Source organism: Argentina anserina, chromosome 3 (genome assembly GCF_933775445.1).
Source record: "Argentina anserina chromosome 3, drPotAnse1.1, whole genome shotgun sequence".
Lineage (NCBI taxonomy): Eukaryota > Viridiplantae > Streptophyta > Magnoliopsida > Rosales > Rosaceae > Argentina > Argentina anserina.
In genome coordinates, this window is record NC_065874.1 from 523,323 (window position 1) to 548,453 (window position 25,131).

Sequence of the window (25,131 nt, forward strand, 5' to 3'; positions counted from 1 at the left end):
AGCTCACAAGACGACTAAACAAAAACAAGAACTTTCCACCGCCCTAACCAAAACCCAATTCCAACTTGAGTTCCATTCTCTCAGAAGCATTTGAGTTTTGGTCTCTCTGCAATAAACAACCGTCAGAGAAATGGCGGCGGCGGCGACTCTGTCTTCGACGGTGTTTGCCATCTCAACTTCCTGCTCTTCTTATTCTTTTTCGTCTCTCAAAGCAAGAACGTCGTTAAAGGCTTCAGCTTTGTCTTCTTCGTCCTCGCTTTGCTCTCTCAATCGTTTTCATTGCAAACCCATCTCAGCTCGTGCGTCATTTTCCAGGTATTGCTTTGCATGTTGAAACAGATTGAATCTTTGAAAGCACCCAATTTGTTGAAAACTTGCAGAAAGCTAGCATGCTTAGATTGTTATCGTAAAAATGTGCTTTGTGGATGTATGAAGTGAATTTCTCACTCAAAAAATTGGGCTTTTGCGGAATTGGTGTAGGGAATTGTATAGGGTACAAGCAACTACTCTCCAAGATGAAGAAGAGAAAGTGGTGGTGGAGGAGTCCTTTGAGTTCAAGGCAACTACCTCACATGAAGTGAAAGCCAGCAGTGTGGAGGGCTTTGAGAGTGAGCCTTCAAGTGAATTTGAGAAATGGGTTATCAAGGGTGAACAATCCATCAACATTTTCCTTACAGTAAGAGTTAATACCAATTTGTTCACAAATGAACTGGAATTCTAATGAATTTTTGGTAGCTGCTTGTTGCTATGTTGATTCATATAGTTCCCCTAACGGGATCATGTTTAGATGAGCTAAACTGATTTGAGCAGCTTAGTTTTTATCAAGTGATTTTTTAGTTTGTTATGCGCTTTGATTAACAAACACTATTGGCTAGCTAGGATCATGTGTCTATGGTGGGTTTGATCACATTGATGGTGTTGGATTGTAATTTAGTTATGCTGATTGTTTCAGGATACAGTGATTAAGATACTTGATACTCTTTACCACGACCGTGACTATGCAAGGTTCTATGTGCTGGAAACTATCGCAAGGGTTCCTTACTTTGGTATATGCTCCAGTCTTGTTAGGTTATGATATATTCAGTTATATAATTACTTGCAAGTATGTCTAGAACTTCCTTTTCAAACCAAAAGGTAAACCTCATATAGTTAAACAGAAGTTATCAATCCACTTGCAAGTATGTATTGTTGTGCTAGGATTTCAAGAAATGTGAAGAGTAGTATTTCAGATCGCATTTTGACAACACTATTGGCCTGCTATCTTTTGTTAGGTATATCTTTTATTAGATATATGATTCATATTAAATTATGAATATGATAGCTTTTGTATTACTATCATCTTTTGGGTGGAGCCTATGATTATGAAATAATGTGTGCAAAAGTTTCTGTATATATTATTTCTGTTCAACCATCAATCTCACCTGATCAGGAATTTGTGGAGATTTATGTCTGCCATATTAAGATCCATTGTGAATCATTATGATCTAATGCACTTGTTTGTGTACTATTATTGACTATTGTGAATGGTAGTTGACATGTGGGCTTTGTTTGATTTTTGGCAGCCTTTATGTCTGTTCTACACATGTATGAGAGCTTCGGCTGGTGGAGAAGAAGAGATTATTTGAAAGTGCATTTTGCTGAGAGCTGGAATGAGATGCACCACTTGCTTATCATGGAAGTGAGGATCTATCTCATCTTCAGTATATATTTTTTCGCAAGTTGTCATGTTTCCTTTAATTATTGCAAATCATTGTGACAACTTTCTGCTGTTATGACAGGCTCAAGGATTCCCTTGTGTTGTTTTCAGTTATTACTTCTTCTATGAAAATTCATAAACTAGTTGGAGATTACACTATAAAGAACTAAAAAAGTATAATGCTGCTGCACAAGTACAGTGAAATTAGGAAGAAATGAAGTAGATAAAAATGTCACTTATGCTGCTCTGGCACACATATGCATGTGTAGAAGTTTTTGTGGAATCATGGTCGTTTCATGACTTCATCTATGTAATTAAATTTTCTTGATTTAAGAGTATATGGATCTCACTGCAGGAATTGGGAGGAAATGCTTGGTGGTTCGATCGCTTTCTTGCTCAGCACATTGCAGTCTTCTATTACTTTATGACAGCTTTTATGTATTTAATAAGCCCACGAATGGCATGTAAGTATGAGCATCTATTGCTTACTATACTGTACGGTATTGTACTTTCTTGGTTTTTGTCCTCTCTATGGCATATCCTAATACCCTGTTGCTTCATTTTTTCTTGGTGGTTACAAGAACTTTCTGTATCATCTATGTGCAAATTAGAACTTTTCTTTTGAAGTATATGGTAAAGTTGTCCAGAAGATTGTATTCTCTTGAATTTTATCCAGGTATAGCTTTCAGAGTAATTGCCTAGATGACAGTTAGGCTGGTAGCTTGGATGATGATGATGTTGTTGCTTGGGTCTTTGTATTATATTGAATCAAATGGAATTTTACGTAGCTAGAGAGAATAGCTTCTTCATAGTAATCATCTCTAAACGCTGTCTTAACATATTTGTTGTAATGGCTATCGCAGATCACTTCTCTGAATGTGTAGAGGGCCATGCGTTTTCAACGTACGACAAGTTTATCAAGGCTGAAGAAGGTTTGATTTGAAATTTGTCTGCACTAGGATCACATCAAAATATATCTAAGCATGTGAAATGCACTCTGTCTCAGCTCAAACGCCACTTCATTTTTACTCATTCTTTCTTTTGGATTACAGAGAATCTGAAAAAAATGCCTGCTCCTGACGTTGCTGTAAAATACTACACTGGAGATGACTTGTACTTGTTTGGTAAGTGTTGTCAGTTTTTGATCTTTGTTATAGCATCCTGGAAGCATTCCTATCAATATCGCTTAAATATCTTTTTTTCCAGATGAATTTCAAACTTCCAGACCTCCCAATTCTCGGAGGCCAAAAATAGGTAAGTCGACCACTGTGATTCTTTTGTGGCAATTCATAGATCAACTAATCAGCATGCTAAAATTTGTTGGTTCATTTCTGACATCATGTCTGATTTATACAATGCAACATCAATTTATATGAAGGCATGACCACATATTGACATATTCTCCATTATTTCTTGTCAATTGTGATTGCTTTTCAGAGAATTTGTATGATGTATTTCTGAACATAAGAGATGATGAAGCTGAGCACTGTAAGACGATGAAAGCCTGCCAGACTCACGGGAACCTCTTGTCTCCGCATACACTCGTAGAAGATCCCTTGGAAGTTGAGGCTATCTGTGTCGTTCCTGAAACAGATTGTGAAGGTATTGTAGATTGTATAACAAAATCCGTTGCAACGAAACCAGCAAAATGAACACTTACAGAAACACAACAACAGAAGAACAGGAAATTAGCTAGAAGTTATAAATCATAATAGTAGAGTTTTGTATACACAAAAGAATAATATAGATCCAACTGTTTACTTCACTGTTCAATGAAGCTTGCTTTCTCTTCCATCTTCATCTCCAATGGTAGGACCTTCAGTTTGTGTTTGTTGCTGGGACTTTACGTCTCACCTTTAGGGCCTTTAATAATATCAGTACGTATCTGATACCCCGGCCAGCATCTTTCTATTCTTGTACTTGTGCTTTTGGCCCGACCGGAGTCGGGGGTGAACAGAGCATTCCTACGTTGTCACAATCTCTTCCACTCTTCCCTCTTAATATGACAAATTAGACAACGACCCTCTATGATCAGTGAGTTCGCGGTCCACCAGTATTCATGCGAAGAATAGAAGCACAACCTGTCGTTTTGATGAACTCTGGCTGTAGCCGACCGGCATCTTTTGGTTTACGTAGCAACACTAGTCCATTATCCTCGACAGACGACTAACATAACTCGCTCAACTCAAAGAATTTTTCTTCTTCATAATGTAGCTCTAGTAATTAAGAACATTTTCTTTTATCATAACAAACCGTCTCCATTATTACCTAACACAACGGTGAATGACAAAGCTCTAACTCCTTAGCAATCTGCCTATATCGTCGTACCCGAGCCACTTCGTCCGTATTGTTATACACGAGTGGTTCGGGTCGATGTTACCATTGTTACATACCAACATGATTGGTAGTTTGGTACATAATTTTGATCGGTTAAGAGAAAGAGATTTGTACTTAATTGGTAAGAGGAAGAGTGGGTAGAGTAGGTGTTAGTTTCTTAAGTTAGTACATGTTTTACCACGTACCTAGCTCTGGTTTACTATTTTCCCGAACCAGTTGAAGCATCGTGTTCAAAGCTCGCTGGTTCTTACATCTTTTGAAAAGAAAAAAAAACAAAGCGCACGTAGGTTTTACGTGGACCGTTATCGCCCTCACAACCCTGTCAAATCTCCCAAGCAACGACGACGACTACTCTCTAGACACTGAAACTGACTCCTCAACTCCATCACTGCCTTCATGTCCTCCTCATCTTCTTCCTCTCCTTTAAAACTCTGGTTATCTTTTTAATTTATAGAGTCGAGTCCCATTAATCCATATAGGGTTAGTTGGAGAATTGGATGGGAGGAGGAGCAATGGTTCCGGCAGTGGTGAAGCTGGAGCCGAGGACGGCGGAGGAAGCGGCGGCGTTTGAGAAGGAGAGTACGGTGGATAAGGACTTGATGTGTCCGATATGTATACAAGTGATAAGAGACGCCTTCCTCACTGCTTGTGGCCATAGCTTCTGCCATAGCTGTATCGTCACTCATCTCGGAACCAAGAGTGATTGTCCTTGCTGCAGTCAATACCTAACCCCAAGCCTCATCTTCCCTAATTTCTTGCTCGACAAGGTTCGTGGAGAAACCCTAATTGATTGAATGTAATTGATTGGAAGTTCAATTGTTGATATTCAGTGTTTGTTGTTGTTGTTGTTGTTGTAGTGGTTGAGAAAGTCGTCGGCGTATCAGATGGAGAGGACAGGATCGCCGTTGGAGAATCTGCGGCGGAAATTGCATGAGGTCAGCAATGACTAGTACACATTTTGGACTGGGGAATTGTTTGTTTTGTTTTGTTGTGTAATTTTGAGTGACTTGTTGTTTGGTAATTAATTAGACAGGGTTCCGATATGTCAGTTAGAGAGGTGGAGGGGTTGTTGTCTCTTCTTGAAGAGAAGAAGAGGAAGATGGAGATGCAAGAGTCCGAGTCGAGCATGGAGGTCATGCTTGGTTTCTTGCATTGCCTTAAGAGGCAAAAGCTAGAAGAGCTCAATGAGGTAGATTGAGACTAGAGTGATTAAATTTGTTGTGGTGATTTCTGTGTGTAATTAGTACGTTTTTGGCCTATAGACGATTCGATGCTTATGTGAGAGTTTCCATGGCAGATACAAGCTGATCTTGATTACATTAAGGAGGACATGATTGCGGTGGAGAGACGTAGAATTGAGCTATACAGCCAACAACAGGGTAGGTCAGTGAGACTGAGGCTGCTTGGTGATGAACAGCAGAGAAATGACATTGTTTATAGTGCGCAAGATGTGCAAGCGCAGATGAGTTCTATCAATTTACATAGCACAGGCCGGTTGTAAACGATATGCAAACCCATACGAGGTATATGCAGCCTGTAAATCCACAAGGAGGACTGTCGGTGGCAAGGAAAAGGCGAGTCCATTCGCAGGTTAGTAATGCAGCGAAGTGAGTTTTTTACCTGCCTGACCAATTGTTGTGGATGTTAAGAACCTTTAGAATATCCACTATATCTTTCCTTATCATGTTTGTTTCCAGAACAGGACTTGTACTTAATGTGACATTAGAAATGTGTGATGTTAAGAGTTACTTGTTGTGGTTAGACCGAGGAGTTCTGCACTTCAGATAGGCTACTAGCTAAATTTTTATAGGATCCTGAGTCATTATATGGGGCTATTCTTTTCTTTATGTCATCTCTTCATGTTTCAACAGTACAACGACCTACAAGACTGTTACTTGCAAAAGCGGCGAAATTGGAACAGACAAAGGGGTTTAAATGCTATGGATGTAGAAGGTTATAATCCAAGCCTTGAAGACTTCCATTCTGTACTAAAGGGATTTACACAATACAGGTACAAACTTATAAGAATCAGTTTTAAGTATCTCTTAGTTTACCCTGTCCAGATATAGATACTTACACCTTCTAGTTGGTATTTGGTTGCTTGAACCAGTCGATTGAGGGTCATTTCTGAACTCAGACAAGGTGATATTTTCCACTCTGCAAATATTGTGTCGAGGTGAGTGCTCATGTCATTCCTTCTGTACTTTTAACACGCCATGGACTCTTAAAGGTTGGAAATGCACACATGTCACACAATCTTGAAAATAATTGCTGGAGAGATTCTCCTTGCATCAGCCGGTTATGCTACAGTCTGTTAGTAATTGACATTTCCACCATATTTGCTACAGTATAGAATTTGATCGAGACGAGGAATTGTTTGCTACTGCTGGGGTTTCAAGGTGCATCAAGGTTTTTGAGTTTTCCTCGGTAAGTGTCAATTTAATTCTCGAAAGTTCTGTTAATTTATTCAGGGAAGATGGTAGCTCTGTGTCTGTTTCATATACGGATGTTTTATTTGTGATGGATATACCTTTGTGTTTCCAATGGTGCTTCTTCATATGAAAATCATTTGCTAGGCTTTGGTCCCTCACCTTTAGGCATTATGCTTTGAGTTACTGATGTTGCTCTCCAATCACCTCCAGGTGATTAATGAACCTGAAGATGTCCACTGTGCTGTTGAAGAAATATCAACACGATCCAAACTTAGTTGCTTGAGTTGGAATAAGTACACTAAAAACCAAATTGCTAGTAGCGACTATGAGGGGATAGTAACAGTTTGGGATGTAAATACTCGTCAGGTAGTGAAACTTCCTTGCTTTGCGTATACTGCTAATAGTCTAATACAATATGGCACAGTTCCATCCAATTACTTAACTAAGAAATATCTGTTCAGAGTGTCATGGAATATGAAGAGCATGAAAAGCGAGCTTGGAGTGTTGATTTTTCAAGCACTGATCCTTCCATGCTTGTGTCTGGAAGTGATGACTGCAAGGTAACTGGAACTTCAAGCACCAATCTTTCAGAGCTTTATCTCTTAGTAACTGTTCATAGTCACAGTAAGCTAGGAAAGGTATTAGATTGAGGATCATAACTACGCTGAGCATGTACTTGCCTTGACGAACAGGTCAAAATTTGGTGCACAAATCAAGAACAGAGTGTTATAAACATCGACATGAAGGCAAACATTTGTTCTGTCAATTATAATCCTGGATCCAGCTATTTCGTTGCAGTAAGTCTGTTCTCAAATTGCACTTATGTGCACATTCTTTTCTCTATATAGAAGCTTTCTTTACCTGCATGCTATTTTACCAATTACTGGTTTTAATCAACAAAGGAGACATATAGCTGGTAAAACCATGACACCTGAACAACATTTTGCAGGTTGGTTCTGCAGATCACCACATTCATTATTATGACTTGAGAAATGCCAGCCAACCCCTGCATGTGTTTAGTGGGCATAGGAAAGCTGTTTCATATGTGAAATTCTTGTCTAACAATGAACTTTCTTCTGCATCGACTGACAGCACATTACGATTGTGGGATGTAAAGGATAACTTGCCGGTGAGTTATCACGGCGCTGTTATATTTTCAGTGGACTGAAACTCATCGTTTCACTAAGCTTCCAATTGAGTTTACACTAATTCATGATTTTTTACAGTTGTGCACGTATAGAGGACACATGAATGAGAAGAACTTCGTAGGTCTCGCAGTGAATAATGACTACATTGCTTGTGGCAGTGAAACCAATGAAGTTTTTGTTTATCATAAGGTTAGGAAACCAACTACAATTGCCAAATCTGTGATCTAGTTCCTCGTATAGTCAATTTTAACGTTGATGACTGTTTGCAGGGTATCCCAAAACCTATGGCTTGGCATAAATTCGGGTCATCGGATTTAAATTACAACGCCGAAGGCAATGGTGCAGGATCATACTTTATCAGTGCTGTGTGTTGGAAGAAGGATAGTCCAATGATATTGACGGCAAACAGCCAAGGAACGATTAAAGTTCTTGTCCTTGCAGCCTGAGCAGGAATTCAACTCAGGCAGCATTATTAGCACTCTCAAATCGAAGATTGTATAGAACTCAAAAACATTAGGCTTAATAGCTAACTTGCTACCTTATGAATCATCTTAGTGTCAATTTGCCACAACAATTTTTTATTTTTTATTTAGGCCAAATTACTACTCTAAATCCATAATTAGTCAACATGATTAATTTTGCCAATTTGCTACCATGTGTTTCTAAAATTAGCTAATTTTCTATCATTTTGTCATATCAATTCTTTAATTCTCCCTGATACAGTATTGACTTGATATGAAAATCCAAATAAACAAATTGGTTAATATTGAAAGTCTAAAGTAGTAAATTTTACTTAAAGTTAGCAAATTGACAAATTAATATTAAGATATTAAATTGGCAAGTTATGTAAAATTAAATTAACAAATCGGCAGAAATAAAAATTAAAAAAAGTAGTGGTGATTATAGCAAATTGGCAATTAGGGCAAAACATTATGGTCAAGCAATAGCATTAACTAGATGCTTTGCCGAGTTTTGTTATAGAATCAATCCTCAGTTGAATCACTCGGTTGAATCGATATTAAAGTCGTATGAAATGTAGCTTCATTAAACCTCAGTTGAATCCATTTATGTCATATGAAATGCAGCTTCACCAAGGGGTTCTCCCTTTTCAGGGTCTCGGCTAGACTACACCTCCAACAAACGGATTGAATCATCAATGGTCTTGTTCAAAACAAAAACTAAAGATTCATTTTTTACTGAGATTCCAAGGCTCAGAGTATAAGACAGCTCTCTCTATCACGAATTTTCTGAAGCAGAACTGGCATAAAGCTGTAAAATTGATCATCACTGCCAATATTTTCTTTCAAAGATTCAAACTTTTGCATACATCTATCGAAGCTAAGCTCTTTAATTCATTTGTTCTAATCCAAGTATCAACCTTTAGTAAAATCCATTATGATACTTACTATCTTGCATTGTTTATAAAATGCTAATGTTCAGGGTTTATGGAATTCTGATCTGTAAAACAAAGTTTGGAAGACATTTCAATACCAAATCTCAAAGCTAGAAAAACAAAACAAAGAGTGCATCAGTGAATATAAGCATCCACAAGGAGAAAACACTCCAATCGGTTCAAAGTGAAGAAAATTATAAAAATTCAAACATCATTTGCACTCTGTTTTATTGCCCACCATCAAAGTAGAACAAACCAATCTCAACTAAAGAGAACAAATTTAGACGAGAAACAATCAGAACGCCTAACTAGCAACGACGACTGAAACGATGACTCGCCCATTCGCTATGCCTCCATGTTCTTCCAACCTAAGAGACACAAAATTCGTCCCTCGTTGATTTACAGAACAGAGGAATTTAGAAGGGATTTCACATTAAAAAACAGAGCACAAAGATTCTGATGAGTTTGACGGAAAAGAAAAATTAGCGTTCTAGACACGGAAGAGAGCAAACAGAGAGATAAAGGAACGAAGGAGGCGCATCGAACAATTTTGATCAACAGCACAGAATGGTGGGTATTTATAGAGTCGTGAAACCCTATTTGTTCCATTGTTGAATTACCCAAGTACCCTTTTAACGGTGCAGTTACATTGGCCGTTATTGCACCCGCGTCCATTGCTACCCGCCCCGTATCTTTGGCGGGAGTAGTAGCCCCCAAACTGTAGAAAGGCCATCCTTGCTAGGCTGCTCATTACAATCTCTTTTGTTTCTATATATTCATGGGTTATAGTTATAATCAAGATAAGTGTTACGAATAATAACAGTAGCATTACTAGCATGCTTATGGATAATAAATTTGCGGACCACCTCATATTTACTCATTCGTCTAGAGTTCTAAACTAACACCATGTGTTTTCATCGCGTTATGCAGTCGTGGTTTGTTATTTGTAGTTGTTATTCAATTTGTTAGGCATTGATTTACCTTGCCTCTTTCGTTGTAATACAACAATCATTTTGGGTAATAGGTGTTAATCTCTTGTCTCTTCCCTCGATGAAATGATACACATTTGAATATCAAATCTGGTTTATCACAATGTTATCCTGATGCATTTGCTCTTAGTCTTAAGTTGGAATGTTGATTCTGCCAATGGCATCATGAATGCATTTGGATATTTATGCACGGATGCACCCTAGGTGTTCCATGTGACAAACTTCCCAGGAGCAAAGAAGCTGAGCCACACAGAGGTTCTGCAGTTTTAGAGTGGAATCTGTTTTCCGTCTGCTGGGTTTTACAGTTAAATTTTGTGTCTATAGGATCTTAATTATAGATGCTTCTCTACCTGGTTTCATTCTGCAAAAATTCTCCTAACTATATATGCATTATTCTTCTGTTGCAATTTCTCTCATTTTACTCTATCGTTGTCAAAAATGTAAAACTACTACATAGTGACACTTAGACACCGCGACTATACGCAAGAAATTATCCAGACTTCAAACTTTCTCTAGGATAGCCAGTGACATCAATATAACTGAGAAATCACATCCTACCAAATCAATATATGTTATGAATCAAAGAATGTGTTGGACCTCATTAAACAGATTCGTTGTTATTGGTAAGCGCTATTATTTACGGGATACTCGATTCGACACTCTACTCTATCCTCTGTGCTCTCTTATTCAATGAAAAGAGTAACTTGACCCTGTTCTTGGCTCTGGTTAATTTGTCCATGCTGCAAGCAAAGCAAATGGTAGCTTCTCACTCCACGGTTGCCCATATTCTTGATTACTCTGGTAATAGGTTGGCTTGTCATTATCATCCAACCCCAAAGATTAAAACTTCAGTATTCCTAACATTTTTCTCTCTAGGGTCACTGTTCCAAATTATAGTTTTCAAAATCTATTATGGTGCGGACTGCAACTTTCAAAATGTTTTCATGTTCTTCCTTTGTGTAGCAAAGAGAGATAGATCTACAAAATCCCTCTTACCTATGCCAAAATCTTACTCTCTTGTCATCAACACTGGGTTTAATGATTTTGATGCAATTTTCTCATTGATAATCTACCTATTACCTATCATAAAGCACAAGAGCATTACTCACCTAATTCCCACGTTAGTCCATTCATAATAAGTTGAGATATAACGTGTATATGCACTTTTATTTCCAAAAATCACTACAAGATCATCATAGATGGCCACCCTTCTTGTATTTGATATTGGAAATTACTAGGCATATCCACATATGAGCAATGAGTATATCTTAATATTATTTCGATGAATGAGGATACCTTAATTTAGTTATATCATCGAGAACAAACCAATCTTAACTAAAGTAACAAACTACACATAGGTACATGACAAAATTTTGTTTTACAAAAAAATCACTTACACATTTAATTGAGTAAATTATGATAGAAAATTACAAATAAGTACAACATAATAATAAGTTGCCACATGTTATATGATATTTTACTTTTTAACTCTCTTTAAACCATCACATCTATGTTGAATGGGGATTACCTGCTACTGTCCACTAGGAAATTACTTGCTACTGTCAATTGAGAAACTATCTGCTACTGTCGAATATGACACTAGTTGTTACTATGACTTACAAATTACAAGCAACTTGATGCTGTCAATTATGAAGCTAGATGCTACTGCGACTTTAAATGTAATATTGTTGAATGGGAGGATATATTTATGTCGACTATGAAAATAACTGCTACTGTCAATTGAAAAATACATATTACTGTCATAAAACAACATTAGCTGCTACTGCCGATTAGAAAATCAACTGTTACTATAAGTTTTGGTGACCAAAATTTGAAATAAGGTGGTTATTTAGAGATGTGGGTTGTTACTTTAAGATATATGTGGAAATTATTTAGATATCTTTTATTTTGAATTATCTGTTTATTTTACAAGTTACTATTATATCCCTCCCTATTTTATGAGTAATAATCTTTGAAGGTTAAAATGGTACTTTTTTAGAAATGGTTAGCAAGCCCTCTTCTAGTTATTAGAGTATATATAATTAAGATAAGTGTTACGAATAATAACAGTCGACATGTAGTAAGCAATTTTGCACTACAAGGCTAGGGTAGGTGGAACAAGACATTACATAAACTCTTGTTTTTAGTGTATGGTATGTCATTGATAATTCATCAAAATGTATCGTTAACACTCTTTCCCGTTCACATTAGAGGTTAATAAGTGGATGATTGGAATCCTAATTGATAATAACATTATCGTTATATGTAACACTAGTCATTCTCTTACTATTGGCAACATGCATGGTGCTTGTCTTAGTTTGGGTTAATTATGCTCATCACCAAGTTTATCTTTTAATAGTAATTTGATAACGCGTCTGTCTACCTAATACTTAAAGGTATGACAGACACAAGGCGGTTGAATTTTAACTCTTACATAAAGAACTACTTTTAAATAATCTAAAATTTAGCTAGTTTTTTGTTAATTTTGATATCCAGCAGAATAGCTAAAATGTATAGTTAAATCAGGCTAGAGTTGGGAAAAAGATTTGTTAAATTTGTTAACGTTAAATTTATAACTCAATTTAAATTTATGTATCTACTAGAGCATAACTCATTAACAAGCTAATTGATGGTTAAATCTTAACTATTTATAGGTACTAAGAGAACTCTCACTGTTGATGCCCTTAGACATTAAAAACTTAAAAAATATGACTCCAACACAACTCGTTAACACAAGTTATAACGAGTTTATATCATTTTGATTTAATTATCTCCAACATCTCATATATATAAGATATTTGATTTGCCTAGTGAGATGTTGTATGATTTATAAATAAAGAAGCGGTGATATCAGATTAGCAAGTGACATTGATGCAACTTGTAGAAGAAGGCCACATATATAACATTAAGAAATGTGATCAAGGTGATATAATTGAAGCAATATGTACATACTACATGAGTTATCTCATGCTTTTTATGTGACTTTAGGGTTACATTAATCAAAAATCAAATGAAGTTAATGTAATTATAAGGTAGTATTTTTTTACCTTATAATTACCATTTCAAAAAAGTAATTATAAGGTAAAAAAAAATACTACCGGTAAAAGTATACTGTACCAAATATCAAACGGTGGAAACTGATCCAATGTGGGACCGCACGATTAGTTTATTAAACCCAAGACGGAATCCATCCAAACTATCTAGGGTTTGAGCCCAAAAGACTATCCAAGGGTTTTATCTCCCTCCTCCCTCCGTCGCTGTGTACCCAAATTCCCCATCCATCAGAATCGGAGCCTCTGCTGCTTCTTCAACCTTGCTCATTGGTAAGTACCCATTTCTATTTCACCTCAATTATCACCCAAAAACTGTCCCAAGCTTTGTTCTTCAGTACTTTTCAGTTTCAGATTCTTCAAATTTTGAGGTAGATAGAGATAAGGAAGTTGTGTATATAAATGGGGAAATCCGGGGGTAGGAAGAAGAAGGGAGGTTTAAATCAGGTGTCGAATGATAGCAATTCGAAACCGGTTCCTAATGGCACTGTCGATTTGGACTCTTCAATCTTTCTGAAACGAGCCCACGAGCTCAAAGAGGAAGGCAACAAGAGGTTTCAGAGCAAGGACTATGTCGGCGCTCTCGAGCAGTACGACAATGCTCTCAAGCTCACTCCCAAGAACCACCTCGACAGGGCCATTTTCCACAGCAACAGGGCCGCCTGCTTGATGCAAATGAAGCCGATTGATTACGAAACTGTGATTGCCGAGTGCTCGATGGCGATTCAGGTCCAGCCGAGATTTGTTAGGGCCCTGCTGAGGAGGGCCAGGGCGTACGAGGCTGTAGGAAAGCACGAAATGGCGATGCAGGATGTTCAGGTGCTGTTGGGGGCTGACCCGAATCATAGGGACGCTCTGGAGATTGCGCAGCGGGTCAGGACCGCGCTTGGGCCTCGGCAGGAGGCTCAGCAGGACCTACAGAGCCGCCCGTCGCCTGCTGCTCTCGGGGCGTCTGCTGTTCGTGGCGCCCCGATTGGTGGTCTGGGGCCGTGTTTGCCTGCGCGGCCTGTGCCGAAGAAGGGAGCTGGTTCTGCTGGGGGTTCTGTTCTGCCGTCGGTTATTAAGCCGGAGAAGCAGCAGACGGTTTCGCCAGCTGAGAATGGACAGGATGGGAAACCTCAGTTCCCGAAGCTTGTGTTGAAGCCTGCTAATGGTAGTTCGAGATCTTCTAACCCGAGTAAGGGTAACCAGAAGGAGATATCGTCTTCTTCGTCGGTTGCATTGCCTGTTCGTGCGGAGGCTGCGATTCGGTGGAGACCATTGAAGCTTGTGTATGATCATGACATAAGGCTTGCGCAAATGCCTGTGAACTGCAATTTCAGAGTTTTGAGAGAGACTGTGACAAAACGCTTTCTGTCATCAAAGTCAGTTTTGATCAAGTATAAGGATAATGATGGTGATTTGGTGACTATAACATGTACCCCTGAACTCAGATTGGCCGAGTCATCTGCAGACAGAGTTATTGCAGAGGATCCTAAAGATAAGGCCGAAACAATTGGGATGTTGAGATTGCATATTGTGGAGGTGAGCCCTGAGCAGGAGCCACCTTTGTTGGAAGAAGAGGAGGAGAAACCTGTTGAAAGTGAGGGGATCAAAGAAGATGAGACTGGTTCTCATTCATCACTTGGTGAATCTGTTTTGGAACCTGCTGATGATGAAATTGATAAGACAGAGAAAGAAGCACCGAAAGAGAAACCAGGAGCTGGAGAAGATCCTGAGTGCAAGGAACTAGAGATGGATGATTGGTTGTTTGAGTTTTCTCAGCTCTTCCGCAGCCATGTTGGCATTGATCCAGATGCTCATATTGACTTGCATGAGCTGGGAATGGAGCTGTGCTCTGAAGCGCTTGAGGAGGCAGTAACCAGTGAAGAAGCTCAGAGTCTTTTTGACAAGGCTGCCTCAAAGTTTCAGGAGGTGGCTGCATTGGCTTTCTTTAACTGGGGTAATGTCCATATGTGTGCGGCAAGGAAGCGAATTCCCTTGGATGAGTCTGCTGGAAAGGATGTAGTGGCGACACAACTTCAAACTGCGTATGACTGGGTCAAGGATAAGTATTCATTGGCCAGAGAGAAGTATGAGGAGGCTCTCGCGATCAAACCTGACTTTTATGAGGGTTTGCTAGCACTGGGACAGCAGCAGTTTGAAATGGCGAAACTTCATTGGTCATTTGCACTTGCTAAGAAAATAGATCTCTCGACGTGTGATTCTACAGAAATGCTGAAGTTATTTGACAGTGCAGAAGAGAAGATGAAAGTAGCCACTGAGATGTGGGAGAAGCTGGAGGAGCAGAGAGCAAAGGAGCTAAAGGATCCAACTCCAAACAAAAAGGAAGAAATGCTGAAAAGAAGGAAAAAGCAAGGAAGTGGCAATGAAGGTGAGTCATCAGGAGCAACAGAGTTGACCGCAGATGAGGCAGCCGAACAGGCAGCTGTTATGAGATCGCAGATCCATCTCTTCTGGGGTAACATGCTTTTTGAGCGATCCCAGGTTGAATGCAAGTTGGGGCTAGATGGTTGGGAGACGAACTTGGATGCTGCTGTGGAGCGCTTTAAGCTTGCTGGAGCCTCTGAGGCTGACATTGCAATGGTTCTAAAAAATCATTGCTCAAAGGTTGCTGTAGTAGAGGAAGGTGAAAAAACAGTTCAGGCTCTAGAAAATACCGTGTCTAGTGAAGCGACTAAAGACAGTGTGATTGCTGCAGAGAAGTGAGATATTGTTTATTGAATGGTGGCTTCTGGGATAAATCTTCATGAGGTGCTTGTTAACCATGAGAATAAACTGGTGGAGAGATGAAGGTGCTTGGTTGTTCTACACCAAATGGTGGAATACTGGAATTTCTTTTACTCGGTTCTGAAGATTGGAGGTGCAGCTCCGTCATGTGTGTACTCAAAAAGATTTTGGCAACGTTCGTGCGGTAAAGATGACTATTTCTAAACAGGTTTTGCTGTGGTGATGAGTTAGAAGTGTCAAATTTATGTGTCATAGGGTCTGATTTTTTCTTTCCTGCTCTTATTTAGTGCAGTGCGGTTTGAAATTGCAAACTTTATCCTTGATAGATGTGACATTTTCTGAAACAATTTTCTCAATACTGATGAATGTAATTTTCCGTTATTAGCTTGCTGCTCCTATTCTATTCAGTCTGGTTTACTAATGCTTTGATCTTCTTCTTTTTCTTTGTACTGGTACATAAGTACTGTTGTAATATTCAAACAAATAGCTTATTACAAATATAGCTACACGCAGACTAACAAACAAAGCTGTTATTACAATAGTAAGCACACACACACAGATACTAACAGACAAAGCTCTTATAGCAAAGCTGTTATTACAATAGTAACTACACAAAGACTAGGACACTGAGCCTAATGGGACTGTTTTCGGGGCTCAAACCGTCGCGATTGTTTCCATGGCCTTCATGGCTTCAAACCTTGGCTCCTTTGCTTGGAATTTGAGGCCTGAATAGAGCTTCATGTAGTCATCAAACATAAATTTTGGATAAGTTGTGCATTCCTCGGTTTGTTGTTCCAGCATTGCTGGTGCCGGACAGATAAAAGCATCATCGCCAGGGTTGTAGAACGAGGCTAGCGACATTCTGTTTCCATCAGGTTGTGCTATCACACGGTGCAATATACTCTTATACTTGCCATTAGTGATCACCTGAAGACATTATAGGCAAAAACGATGTTGAGTTCTAAAATAAGATTGTTGTAGGCTGCTAGTGATCAAAAGTTCAAAACTAAGGAAGTTTGGCAAGGCCCGGATTCTCTAGCTATATCCGTCTGCTTTATTAATTTTCTTTCTCGGAGATTCATCTATACAATATACAATTTATAAGTAAAACAACAATTATCTTCTGACGCTTGTATGGCAAAATAATAATGCAAAGTATGTAGTGGGTATCTATACCTCAAGTTGGTCACCTAAGTTGATGACGATGGAGTGGTGCATTGGGGGCACATCAATCCATTGGCCATCTTTGAGGAGCTGTAGGCCGCTGACCTTATCATCTTGGAACAGTAGGATGATGCCTCCGGCGTCGGTGTGTGCCCGGAGTCCCTTGATCAGGTCCGGTTTGGGGCATGGAGGGTAGTTGCTCACCTTGGTCCCAAAATTTGGTCCCTTGGATCCATAGAAAGCCTTTTTCAGGTAACCCTTCTCCAGCCCCAGATTCTCACACAACAAATCCAACAGTTGCTCGGCCAGTTTCTCTAGCTCCGCTGCAAATTCCTTCATGGCCTCCCTGAAGTGATCCAACAACTTGTCAGTATGCATGCTACATAATACTTAAAAGTTAAAAACTAATCATGTCTGATCTGTGATGGAGTATTACCTGAATTCTTCGTCGAGATCGGGGACTTGGGAAATGTTGGAGAAGGGAAGGTGGCGCAGGAAGAAGGTGCTTTCCCAGTCCAAATCTTCGATTTCAGAATTGACAGCTTCGAGGCCTTTGCTTGCCACCATTTCCTTGAACCTTTGCTCCATGCACTTTCGGTAGTGCTCCTTTGTGAGCTTCTCCACCTTGTCCATCAACTCATGGGATATCCCATGGTTCACCAACTTCATATATGCACATGTAAAGGAATTGGTTTACATACATAACAAAACAATTCAAAACATGAAAAGGATCTATTGATATCCAGGTTACATATATTATTACCTCAAAGAAACCCCAATTCTCACAAGCATCGTTTATCTTCTCCATAGTTGCTGCTCTCTCGTCACCCTTGAGTTGCTCCATGTTAACAACCGGGAAGTTCTCCATTTCGATAAATCTTGATTTCTGTCTTTGATGTCTCTCTCAGACTTCTCTTTCGAATGCAAGTGTTGAGTTCTAGCATTACTCTAATTTATAGGCGTTTTGGAGTGGCAAGCTGTAATTATTTGGAATTTTAGAAAATAAGAAAAATCAGATGGACCCTGCCTAGTTATGTGGCCATGATCTCTTGTAGAGTCATTTTTCATAGTCTTTCAGATACAATATATATTCTTCTACTTTATTGTGGAAAATCAAGGTCGCACAAACTATAAGTAACTACGTACCCTAGCTATTTCAAACTGGATTGTAATGTATGAACGGAATTTCATATATCATGCATCTTAATTGGGAAGTAATTTACATGTAACAAACCTTCCAATATAGGAGATTACAAATAACAAAAGTAAATACCTTATGAAATGGATGCGAGAACACACCATATTTATTTATTTTTGGTTATCTATGATGAGTTTGTACGGAGAAACAATCCATAATATCATTCTGTATTTCTGTAGATGCCAATTATCAGCAAACATTAAAGCCTGCAAATAGGGAAGTATTCGTGGTGCATGTTTTTGAAAGCAGAAACAAAGCATATCGGTCAGCATTTTACCGAGTGCTATTTATGCCGAACTTTTTTATTTGCATGCCGCAAAAGGTAACATCAATTGATCATCATGATCATCAACAAGCCAAACGTACAAAATGGAAGAAGTTTTTCTTTGTTTACAGTGGAGGGGAATCAAGTCTAACTCTAATTAAGTTCCTAATCTAGTAGTTTCATATGTAATACAGACTCAAATGAATTATTATCTTATAGATAATTAGATACCATTTATGTAGGCATTGTCGCACATGCTCAATGGTGGTTTTGGCAGTTATTCAGGTCGTGGATTACTCAGTAAACAATGGGCAACTAGGAGAAATTTGTTGGCTAACTTCAAGTTGGATCCTAGCTAGCTAGCTCCATGTAAACCTTCAGGGCGTTGCGTTCGTCAGTTTCAAATATGTATTTCTGATCAGAATGCAGTAAAGAATTCCCATCTGAAAACAAATACTTTCGGTCTTTCAGTAACATGTTCAATGACAGGACGGATAGCTTGGTTATTAGTTATATACTTGGTCATTTTGTGTTTTTTTGGCTATACCAATTGGAATATATAAATGAATAGAGTTTTAGTTCAATAAAAATGCTAGCTATGAATGAATTCATATGTATAATGTATATATTTTCCATAAAGAAGCAAAGGCAAAGCACATGAAGAAACTGGAAAAGAGACTGGTGTGTCCTTTCGTTATTCTTGGACCAAGTTCCAGATTCAGTGTATTACTCCATTGCTGGCCCTGCTCTTGTCCTTTATATTTAGATAGTGGTCCGAAGTTTCCTGGTAACTCAATACTGTTACGCACCTGGATCAGCAATTCGAATCCATCTTCCATCGTTCTTTAACTTCGTGCTTGGTCACTAGCTACTTTCCTGTCTCGACTAGGAGACTTGTTTAGTAGTCACCCTAGTTCCTTCTAACAATCTGTATTGTATCCCAAGATAGGTAATCGAGAAACGCATGCACTATTAAGTTGAGTTTGATTACGTAGTTTTGTTACAGATGGGCAGGTAAAAGAACAGTAGCAATTCAGATAAATCAAAATGTCATAGACTCATAGTACCGAGTCACTGATCGATCTATAGCTATCAAATCATTTGTGTTCTGACTGAGAAGCTTTAGAATGTCTTTTTGCGAAGCTCTTAGTTGGCATGACATGTTATTCCATGCTTAATCAGAGGACAATGTGGAACTGCTGTGGCATGCTTGCCATTATTAATTCCAAACGTGAATTATCTGCCAAAGCCTTCCCGATTGTTTGTTTCTGTGTTCCAGTTTCGCAGCACCATTATTGAATGATTTGAATCTTTACGTGCGTGAGCACTGAGCAATTAATACATTCCATTCATATCACGACCAAGTAAATAGCTTTCTCTTTGGATCAACTTTAATTTAAGATGTACGAGCTAGCTAGTGTATGACGATACCATGCCATACGTAGAAATATAGACTGGTAATTTGGTAACGAGCTCTGAGCTCAGATTTTCTTTTTTCTTCTTCGATATTATGATATACATCGAGTAACTAAACTTGAAACTTTATATACGAAATGAACTAATAACTAAATAATAGCTACTACAGTCAGTACAGTCTCGCTTGCTTCTTTTAAGTAACTTAAAATGCATTCATTGGAAAGTGAAATGTAGTACCTCCCTTTTAATCTGAAAATGGGAAGGGAGACCCCATGCCAGGATGTTTTTTTTATAAGACCCCATGCCAGGATGTTGTATGATTTAAATAAATCATCAATGGGGTGCTGCCCCAAGCTTAGATTCGATTTGAAAGTGAAATCTAGCACCTCCCCTTTAACCTAAAATTGGATTTTATAAACTATAACTGGATCTCTCAATCTAGCAGCAAGGTCAATTGTAAGAATATATATATATATATATATATATATATATATATAAGATACGTACAGACAGTATAGTTATCAAGAGCATTGTGTTTTAAGGCATAAGTACTAGAATAATTGGATCGTCAGGAGACGAATATGATTCCCTTCAAATGGATAATGATTTTGGTCTTTGGCACTCAACAAATTGCCCATCCATGCAATCAACAACACGAAGTTATTAAGGATAAATCAGATCATTAGATTGTCTAATTCTAAACCTAGTATTGAACAAGAGCTTGATTGTAAAAACCTAGTATTGAACGGAAGCACCTAATCAAATCAGTGTGTTATAAAACAAATGACAAGACCTGGTAAGTATCGTCTTCTCGGATGTATTTTTAACTATTTATACACTCTTGTTATTGGGGACTTATGAGTTATAAATTTATAATCTGATCTGATATATACATATCTGATGTAAAGGGTTAATATATTAATAACAGTACCCTTACAGTCAGTCTGTATTAGGATCTTCATATCCTTGGATTTAAGCAATGAGAACTCATGTCGAAGTACTTGCCACCTGGTGATAATTATCAATATATGAATCTAATCATTTTTTTATTTATACTAGTTAATTGTTGTTTGGCCTTGAGAAATAAGAGAAATTAAAAGGGTGACAAAATCTCAGGGATTAGGTCACAAATTTTTTTTGTCGCACAAACATAATTTAGTGACGAACTTAGGATTCGTCACCTATTGAAATGGGTCACGCACTCTAAGTGATGAAATTGGTGACAAATTTTTTTGGAATAGTTCAACAAACGGTATCTCAATTATTAGTCAGTCTAACTTTTAGTATCTCACATTTGAAAACTATCAAATTGGTATCTCAAGTTTCTATTTCAACCTAATTTTAGTTTATTCCATCAGTTAACACCGTTTGTGGCTTCATTTCCCACAAATTTTAAGGGCATTTTCGTGACTTCATTATTTTTCGATTTCATCTTTCATTTTCTTCCAATTTCAACTTCTATTTTTTAAACTAAATTAATTAATTAACATCATTTCATTATAAAATTAATAAGCATTCTTCATTTACCATAATTATTACAAACAAGCTAAAGTTTTCAATTACAAAATAAACCACCATATATATCATATTGTATATGTCCATCAACCAACAATTATATTATTATAATAATATGCTCAAAAACTCTATCATAGCCTCATAGGCATTTAAATGTTTCAAAAGTAAAAGTAAATGCTTATATAACAATTGGTTAATTTGAATGGTATAAAATGTTGGCTATAACTAAGTGAAATTAGTGAAAAATAAAAGTGACAAAAATGCCTTTAAAAATTGATAGAAATAAAGCTACTAACGCTGTTAATTGACATAATGAACTAAAATTAACATGAAATAGAAACTTGAGATATTAATGCGATAGTTTTCAAATATGAGATACTAAAAGTTAAAATGACCAATAATTTGAGTACTGTTTGTTTAATTTACCCAACTTTTTTTGTCACCCAAATCTTAGGTCACGAAATTTTCAGAATAGGTGACAAAAGAAGTTTGTCACTAAATGGGTTCATTCTAGTGGTGAGTGTTAGAAAGATACTACTTCAACTTCTTAAGTTGACTCAAATCTGTTGGTTCTCACAGTATACCTGTTATATATATAATCTTATTAATTTTCAAAGCATGGGAACATCTAATTGGAATATATTTTATATGTGTTTGTATATTAATTGCTATTCATTGAATCAGTTAAAGGTATAGTTGGGGCAGTTAGATCTCTGGATTGACGCGTGTTGGTATTTGTTTATATAGGAGGACAGGACCCTCAGTTATCTTCCTTGATCGTGCAGTTCGAACAGGTTTAGCTGCTCTTTCGGTTCATATGATTGTAACGGATAACTCACGAATGGGTCCATCTACTCAACGTGCAATTGTTATGGGCCCCTAGAGACACATCTAAAGCTATCAACAATCTTAAATTTGTGATTTTTACCTAAAAATTTTAGAAAATTATAGTATACATCAATGTATATTATACATTTCACATACGACGGTTGATATTATTTTGTTAGTGAGGTCAAAAAATAATATTCGTTGTCAACCGTCAGATGTGAAATGTATAACATACATTGATGTATACTAGATTAACCCACAAATTCTCATGTCACACGATTGAAGATATACGTTAAAAAAATGACTATCTTCATACGTACAATGTTACGCATGCATGCACGTCCCGATCAAAGTATGACTTATCTTTTTATTTGAAGTTTAATTTACGTTACACATAACACACATGAGATACGAACAACTATGTGTGCAAGCACAAATATATGCATACAGTATATGTCCCGGCCAGCTGCATGCTATCTGTTAATAATATTCGGAATTTTCAAAAGAATTAGATCCATTTTTGTTAATGATTGTACGTACAAGATTAACATATGTTTTTGGTCTCATCTCTCTGTAATAGGCATGCTGTACAAGTAATCCAATCTCCTTGATGCCAAAATTATAATGTCAGTGCACACAAATCCTCAGTGAATCAACATCAACGTAAAGGCGACAAAAATTCGCAGCAACTTAATTCACTGAACATCAAGCTTATTCCTTTCCAAAGTAGAATCTTACTATATCTATACAGTTATCGAATGCAGCCGGCCACTAGGTGACTCCGATTTGATGCTCAGAGAGGTACTAATCGATCGAACGAACCCTTCATTTAAGATAAGAAACATGTCAATATAATATACTTGCACGTAATATTCACAAACGATTTCCACTACGAAACTACGTACGTAATCACCTCGAACAATCATATTCGATCATATATACAGATGCTTTCTTCTTTCTTTCTTATTGTATATGTATAGGCCACGTTGATCATAGTTTAAGCATTTTGATGATCAACTTCTTAGTGAACGAAGAGAGTAGCTTATGCTTATGTTTGTGCGCATATATATTGATGCCCACTTTTAAGGGTCTTATACATGTTTTATTTTAGACAAATATGTATATGTAGTGGAGTAATAGGGCAGTAGATTGTAGATAAGCTCGCTTAGATATGCTTTATATATGCATGAATAGGATTTGTACTGATGCTCCTAGGGATCAAGGGTCACTCTAAGAAGTAAGAAAGCTCCCTCTCAAGTCAACCGCGCGCAATTTTGAAAGAGGATTCCGCCCCGGACTTTCGAAATTTGGACTAGTTCATTCAGGCCCAGAGCCCAAAAGACTAAGCTTTAGTGGGTTGCCTGGCTATAAGAAGTCGCTGCTACCCAGAAGACACGTGGAAGTATATAGACTTAAGACAGTAGGGCTACATTTCGTATGTGTAGCCAGATAATATATGTGAGCAGTGTTGTGACTGTTGTCACACCCCAAGGCCAAAGACATATATACACTTGAACAGGAACTTCCCGAACACCGGAGGTGACAAATGAGCTGAAAACCGAGTATGAGTCGTGTTTTGGCTGGCCTATTTATTTTTCGTGTTAGGTTCGGGCCGGCCTATTAGTTTAAATATCAAGCCAAGCCCATGTCGGACCGACCTCGGGTATGTGTCAGGCCAAGAAGCGGGTCAGTCCGGTCCATTAGCATTATAAGACAATTAACATAATTTTTGTGTGTAATTACAATATTTGTTTTATATAACTATTTATAATAGTAAAATAAATAAAATACTACAACACATTTGATAATCTTAATTCTAAAACATTATATATGTCAAAACTCGACTTTTATCACTACTTTTGTAATATTTGTGACATAATGCAATTCAAATAATGAAATAATCAAGAGGTTTATATTTAAAAAGTCTAATATTCAATTATCATCATTATATTTGTTTTCAATAATATAAAATTATGCGTCTATAAGCCGCCTATGAAATTATCCTGCTCGGGCCATGTCCGAGCCCAAAACGGGTATGGGTCGGGCCCATTGACTAAAATATCTAGGCTTAGCCTAACCTATTACAATAACAGACTCAGGCCGTGCCGAATTGATTTTTAACGAGCCGGGCTCATGCTTTTTGACCCACTTGCCACCTCTACTAGACACCATTGTGGTGGGTGAGCAAATTCTATTACAACATTTTTGGTACTATATGGGTCGTGGAGAAAACCTGAACAAAGGAAAGCTTGTGGATACGGAAAATGAAACATACATTGATCTACCGTACAAGTATCATGGCTTCGAGATAACATATACCACTAAACACTATAGTGACTACACTATTTTCAAGGTACATAGCACAATGTTACTATTTTTTTCCCCTTGTAAGATTGTGAATGCTTATCATAGCTAGTGGGTATAGTACGTAAGTGTCGTGCCTCATAACAATGCCTAATTGTAACGTGCAGTTATTTTTGTGGGTGTCAAGTGGTTCCAGAAAGAACATAAAAATGAGTTTTTGTGGAATTCAGAAAACCTCAATTCGCGGCCGATTCATAACTATTTGGTAAGAGGCCAGGAAGACGCAAAGAGATGTGAAGTTAGTTGTTAAGAGATCACTAATGTAAGAGCCGAGAAGTCTCCAGGCGAACAAAAGTTGAGTTTACGAGTGTAATTTTATAGACCGATAGTATCCATTCTGCTATCTATCACTACGCTTGGTAGCACATCCTATGAGGCCTCAAGGTATTTGCATTATTGGGGGGTTCGGCTTAGAGCGGCTTCATTTCGACATGTTCAATCCAATTGAGGAGTTTGTTGTGCCACATGAATTTGGCGAAAGCTTTAAATCAAATGGTTTTGAGAGCGCATGCCAATCCGTGAACATGGCATCTTGTTACAACTTACAACGTTTACAAGGCTAGCTAAACCCTAAATACCATGACTAAAGTGGGTCGAACTCTTTGA

The 25,131-nt window shown here is 37.8% G+C and overlaps 3 protein-coding genes, 3 non-coding genes and 1 pseudogene across 6 annotated transcripts; 3 read left to right on the forward strand and 4 right to left on the reverse strand.

Annotated features, from left to right (window-relative positions):
• Positions 1–21: 21 nt before the first annotated feature.
• On the forward strand, positions 22–3,488 carry LOC126787925 (ubiquinol oxidase 4, chloroplastic/chromoplastic). Its single transcript, XM_050513846.1, has 9 exons — positions 22–315; positions 481–676; positions 953–1,046; positions 1,563–1,678; positions 2,052–2,160; positions 2,560–2,628; positions 2,749–2,820; positions 2,903–2,950; positions 3,134–3,488. The coding sequence occupies exons 1-9, from the start codon at positions 131–133 to the stop codon at positions 3,346–3,348; spliced, it is 1,104 nt and encodes a 367-aa protein (XP_050369803.1). The 5' UTR covers positions 22–130; the 3' UTR covers positions 3,349–3,488.
• Positions 3,489–4,356: 868 nt separating this feature from the next.
• On the forward strand, positions 4,357–8,181 carry LOC126786732 (E3 ubiquitin-protein ligase COP1-like; annotated as a pseudogene).
• Positions 8,182–8,661: 480 nt separating this feature from the next.
• LOC126789642 (small nucleolar RNA Z278) lies at positions 8,662–8,774 on the reverse strand. Its single transcript, XR_007671557.1, has one exon. It is a non-coding gene; the product is annotated as a small nucleolar RNA Z278 (small nucleolar RNA).
• Positions 8,775–8,817: 43 nt separating this feature from the next.
• Positions 8,818–8,909, reverse strand: LOC126789639 (small nucleolar RNA Z223). Its single transcript, XR_007671555.1, has one exon. It is a non-coding gene; the product is annotated as a small nucleolar RNA Z223 (small nucleolar RNA).
• A 375-nt stretch (positions 8,910–9,284) lies between these two features.
• On the reverse strand, positions 9,285–9,408 carry LOC126789651 (small nucleolar RNA snoR111). The gene has a single exon (XR_007671567.1). It is a non-coding gene; the product is annotated as a small nucleolar RNA snoR111 (small nucleolar RNA).
• Positions 9,409–13,212: 3,804 nt separating this feature from the next.
• On the forward strand, positions 13,213–16,156 carry LOC126785766 (protein CLMP1). Its single transcript, XM_050511405.1, has one exon. The coding sequence runs from the start codon at positions 13,448–13,450 to the stop codon at positions 15,752–15,754; it is 2,307 nt and encodes a 768-aa protein (XP_050367362.1). The 5' UTR covers positions 13,213–13,447; the 3' UTR covers positions 15,755–16,156.
• A 146-nt stretch (positions 16,157–16,302) lies between these two features.
• On the reverse strand, positions 16,303–17,848 carry LOC126785767 (1-aminocyclopropane-1-carboxylate oxidase 1). The gene is made up of 4 exons (XM_050511406.1): positions 17,703–17,848; positions 17,376–17,602; positions 16,952–17,285; positions 16,303–16,702 (listed from the first exon to the last, which is right to left on the reverse strand). Exons 1-4 carry the CDS (start codon positions 17,805–17,807, stop codon positions 16,430–16,432), a joined length of 939 nt encoding a protein of 312 aa, XP_050367363.1. The 5' UTR covers positions 17,808–17,848; the 3' UTR covers positions 16,303–16,429.
• Positions 17,849–25,131: the final 7,283 nt, after the last annotated feature.

What these genes read in the sequence shown, in the direction of transcription:
- LOC126787925 (XM_050513846.1), top strand. Translation starts at nt 131, where the DNA reads ATGGCGGCGGCGGCGACTCTGTCTTCGACGGTGTTTGCCATCTCAACT. An exon ending in GTTTATCAAGGCTGAAGAAG is followed by an intron (nt 2,629 to 2,748) that starts GTTTGATTTGAA and finishes TTTGGATTACAG; the next exon opens with AGAATCTGAAAAAAATGCCT. An exon ending in AGATGACTTGTACTTGTTTG is followed by an intron (nt 2,821 to 2,902) that starts GTAAGTGTTGTC and finishes CTTTTTTTCCAG; the next exon opens with ATGAATTTCAAACTTCCAGA.
- LOC126785766 (XM_050511405.1), top strand. Translation starts at nt 13,448, where the DNA reads ATGGGGAAATCCGGGGGTAGGAAGAAGAAGGGAGGTTTAAATCAGGTG.
- LOC126785767 (XM_050511406.1), bottom strand. Translation starts at nt 17,807, where the DNA reads ATGGAGAACTTCCCGGTTGTTAACATGGAGCAACTCAAGGGTGACGAG. An exon ending in GATCTCGACGAAGAATTCAG is followed by an intron (nt 17,286 to 17,375) that starts GTAATACTCCAT and finishes GGATCACTTCAG; the next exon opens with GGAGGCCATGAAGGAATTTG. An exon ending in ACTTAGGTGACCAACTTGAG is followed by an intron (nt 16,703 to 16,951) that starts GTATAGATACCC and finishes TAATGTCTTCAG; the next exon opens with GTGATCACTAATGGCAAGTA.